At 45.7% G+C, this 3,327-nt stretch overlaps 1 protein-coding gene across 1 annotated transcript; it reads right to left on the bottom strand.

Annotated features, from left to right (window-relative positions):
• Positions 1 to 616: 616 nt before the first annotated feature.
• On the bottom strand, positions 617 to 1,305 carry LOC125506067 (flowering-promoting factor 1-like protein 5). Its single transcript, XM_048670943.1, has one exon. The coding sequence runs from the start codon at positions 1,188 to 1,190 to the stop codon at positions 858 to 860; it is 333 nt and encodes a 110-aa protein (XP_048526900.1). The 5' UTR covers positions 1,191 to 1,305; the 3' UTR covers positions 617 to 857.
• Between the last annotated feature and the right edge of the window lie 2,022 nt (positions 1,306 to 3,327).

Here is a 3,327-nt window from a genome sequence, read left to right as displayed (position 1 = left end):
ACTAGTATAAAAAACGCTTTTATATTATGAAACGGAGGGAGTACTAGCTACTTTAGAAACGGAGTAGTAGCACAAAGGCATCATAGAGTACAATACATAAATTGTGGCTCCAACACTCGCACACCACTATACAAACGCGCTTATTGTTGCAAGCTTGACCGGGGAAAGTAAGTACCTATAGATGCATCATGCATGCCTATAGGTCGACGACCTTGAAGTGGTCAGAGGTCTGGTTATCCAGCTCAGCATTTGTGCACCTTTTCATCATGTGGATTGGAGTAGCGATAAATGTTGTCAAGATAACAAATTTAAACATATTGATGTATTACTTTATAAGGTCTTCATAAATAATTAATAAAATAGCCGCATGCATCTTCGAGATGCAGAGGCCGGGTTCATCCTACTTTGGGTCATCCTCCTTTAAAAAAATGCCTAAAAATGACGCGAACAACAGACGCGTCCCTTGCTTGGTTTCAGCCATTTGCAGCTGCATGCACTATTGTTGTGTGGATGCAGCCTGGCCACGTACAGTTACTTGTGGCCATGCATGCTCATAGGGAAAATTCGGAACAGGTTGCTTTTAGTTGACAACCACGTATGACCATGCCAACAAAAGTAACAAACACAACCGAGACTCAATCAGATAAAAAAAGCTGACACCAGCTAACAGGAGAAATTCGGAGACGTACAAAAGCATCATCTGACATCACACAGTATAAGGCATAAACTGTTAGTACATCGATCACTCACACACAACACGTACGCACACCATTTTGTACGTGCGCTTATTTGCATAACAGACTAGCGCCTGCCGGGGGAAAGTAGCTAGGCACGTAGAAGCATCTTGCATGAATGGTTCAGACGATGTCGACGACCTTGAAGTGGTGCCTGTTCTTGACGACGACGTCGTACATATGGGTGGAGCGGAACCTCGCAAAGTCTCGCGGGAGGGCGATGAGGTCGACGCCGCCGTCGCGCCGGTGGAGCTGCACGAGGTCTCGGTTCTCGTAGTAGCGCTCCCAGCCCAGCGACCCCAGCCGCCGCTCCAGCGCCTCCAGCGATCGCATCGTCTCGTTCGCCGGCACGTACACCAGCGCCTTGCCGCTCCGGCCCGACGCCGACGAGCTCTCCTGCCGCTCCAGCTCCATCACCCCGTCCTTCCGGAACACCCACACACCTCCAGCCGCCATCGATTTGAATGATCTACCTACCGCGCTGGCTGTTTTTCTGCTACTGCGTGCTTGAATATGTAGGCGCGGGGCCAATAATGTTCTGTGCTATCTGTCCGGCGACATGGACGGTCGAGGGCGCTGTGCGCATGTGAAGGCGCCGCTGCAACTTGGCCGCGCGTCTGGGCCTGGACGTCGTTTCCAATTGGAGCGTGCACCTGTTGGGGGATGCCGCATGCCTAATCCGGGGACGCTGTATGCCAAATCCGTCCCCGTCGCCTCGACGTGCGACAGCGACGCCAGCGGCCCAGATATCGAACGAGTGGCTGCCAGCCAGCCCTGCGCTCAGGTGGGCGCGCACGTACGACAAAGATCTGGGCCACTTGCCGTCCCTTGACATGGACATTGCACCACGGATTCCGCCTTTCATTTTCAACTGTTCAAGTGTCTAGTTTTTTCCGCTAGTATCATACTCCTACGTATCAAGGCATTTTTAATAAGGTGACACTTAATTAAATGAGAAAAAGAAATGATTGATAATTATAATATGTTACCATATCTTTATCTTTATCTTTTCTTTGCCTAATACTCCATACGTCACCTGTTTATAGATTGACGGATAAGATTTAAAAGTAGATCTATGTTTGTTCCAGTTTTAAAAAAAAGTTGCCGATCACACACACACACACGAAGCTTTGATTGGCCGCATAGGCCTTGGCCCATGGTACATCCGATGGGCCAGCCAATTTTATTACAGTCGGACAGACAAGCAGGGAAAAATGTATTTGGAGAACCCAGGACCTGAATTGCCTATGTTGTCGGACACACCCATCTGAGCTAGCCAGCATTTGTGTAGCAATTATCCCACCTCTATTCTTTATACAAAGCTTGACCACTTTTCATATGTCCTGGGTTATCCGAAAATAAGGAAGCTATCTTCACAATCATAAAAAAAAGAGGGACTCCATAAATTATGCCGTGGTGTTGGCTCGAATTAAAGGAAATTGTGGATGGTGTTGATCATTATTATTGTACAAAAATAGTACCAAAACTATCTTAGAAAAACAACGAGACTGTGGGTTCATGAATGAATGGATTTAAAAAAACACGTATGAATTGGATAGAGCAAATGTAGCGCATACACGAAAAACTCGACAAAAGGACCCGGAAACACATGTGTTTTAGAAACTTTCTGCAAAAGACCTCCTAAAAACAAAACAATAATAAAGTCTTTAATAAAATTGGCTGACCCATTAGATGTACCATGGGCCAAGCCCAGGCGCCTCGAGAATATATGTTGTGTACCAAGCTCAGATAAGATGTGTGCAGTGGTATTTTTGTGGCAGGGTGCCATTTTTCCTGTGATGTATTGTATTATGGCAGTGAATAATCATACAACAGTGTAATTGCAGCCTTTTCATTTATTAACTACCACCTACCACCAATAAAAATCAGAAGCTCATGACCAGGGTGTGTCACGGTAGTTTTCTTTTTCGATAAAGGGCGCTTTTATTAACTCAAAATATAGCATCAAGTAGATACAAAACATAATGAGTAACATCCGGCATCTGCATGATTAGGATTCACACCGGCAATCACGGACAATCTGACACAAGAAAGAAAAAAATATTGGCACCAATAAAGTCGTAAAAGACCAACACTATGCATGTGTCTAAGGACGTGGTAGACCGATCAGGAGATTATGCTGCCACCCCTGTTGGATGAAAACCTCCCTGGCCACTCGTTCCAGCTGCATACACACGACCTTGAATAATGGTTGGTATTCCATTCGGTGTAGCATAGAGCACATACGAAGCCATTGTATACAATGGAATATTACCTGTAAAGGAGCAAAGTTGTTGCCATTGAAAATCATCATTTCTACATAGCCACAACGACCATAATAAGGCACACGCTCCCACCCTTATTAGTGGTTTGAACCTATTTGGAATACCGTCCAACCAATGACGAAAAATATTGGCAACACTTGTGGGCGGATACAAATGGGACGCTATTTGGATGACTGACCATCACTAGTAGAAAAACGACTTTTAGTACCGGTTCGTAAGGATCTTTAGTACCGATTCTGGAACCGGCACTAAATGTTGGGGACTAAAGGTCCCCCCTTTAGTCTCGGTTCAACACGAACCGGGACCAA

This window comes from Triticum urartu, chromosome 5 (assembly GCF_003073215.2).
Source record: "Triticum urartu cultivar G1812 chromosome 5, Tu2.1, whole genome shotgun sequence".
NCBI lineage: Eukaryota > Viridiplantae > Streptophyta > Magnoliopsida > Poales > Poaceae > Triticum > Triticum urartu.
Note: the sequence above shows the minus strand (reverse complement) of the source record. Positions and strands in the feature narration are given on the sequence as shown.

Coding starts and splice junctions, on each gene's coding strand:
- LOC125506067 (XM_048670943.1), bottom strand. CDS start 1,190: ATGGCGGCTGGAGGTGTGTGGGTGTTCCGGAAGGACGGGGTGATGGAG.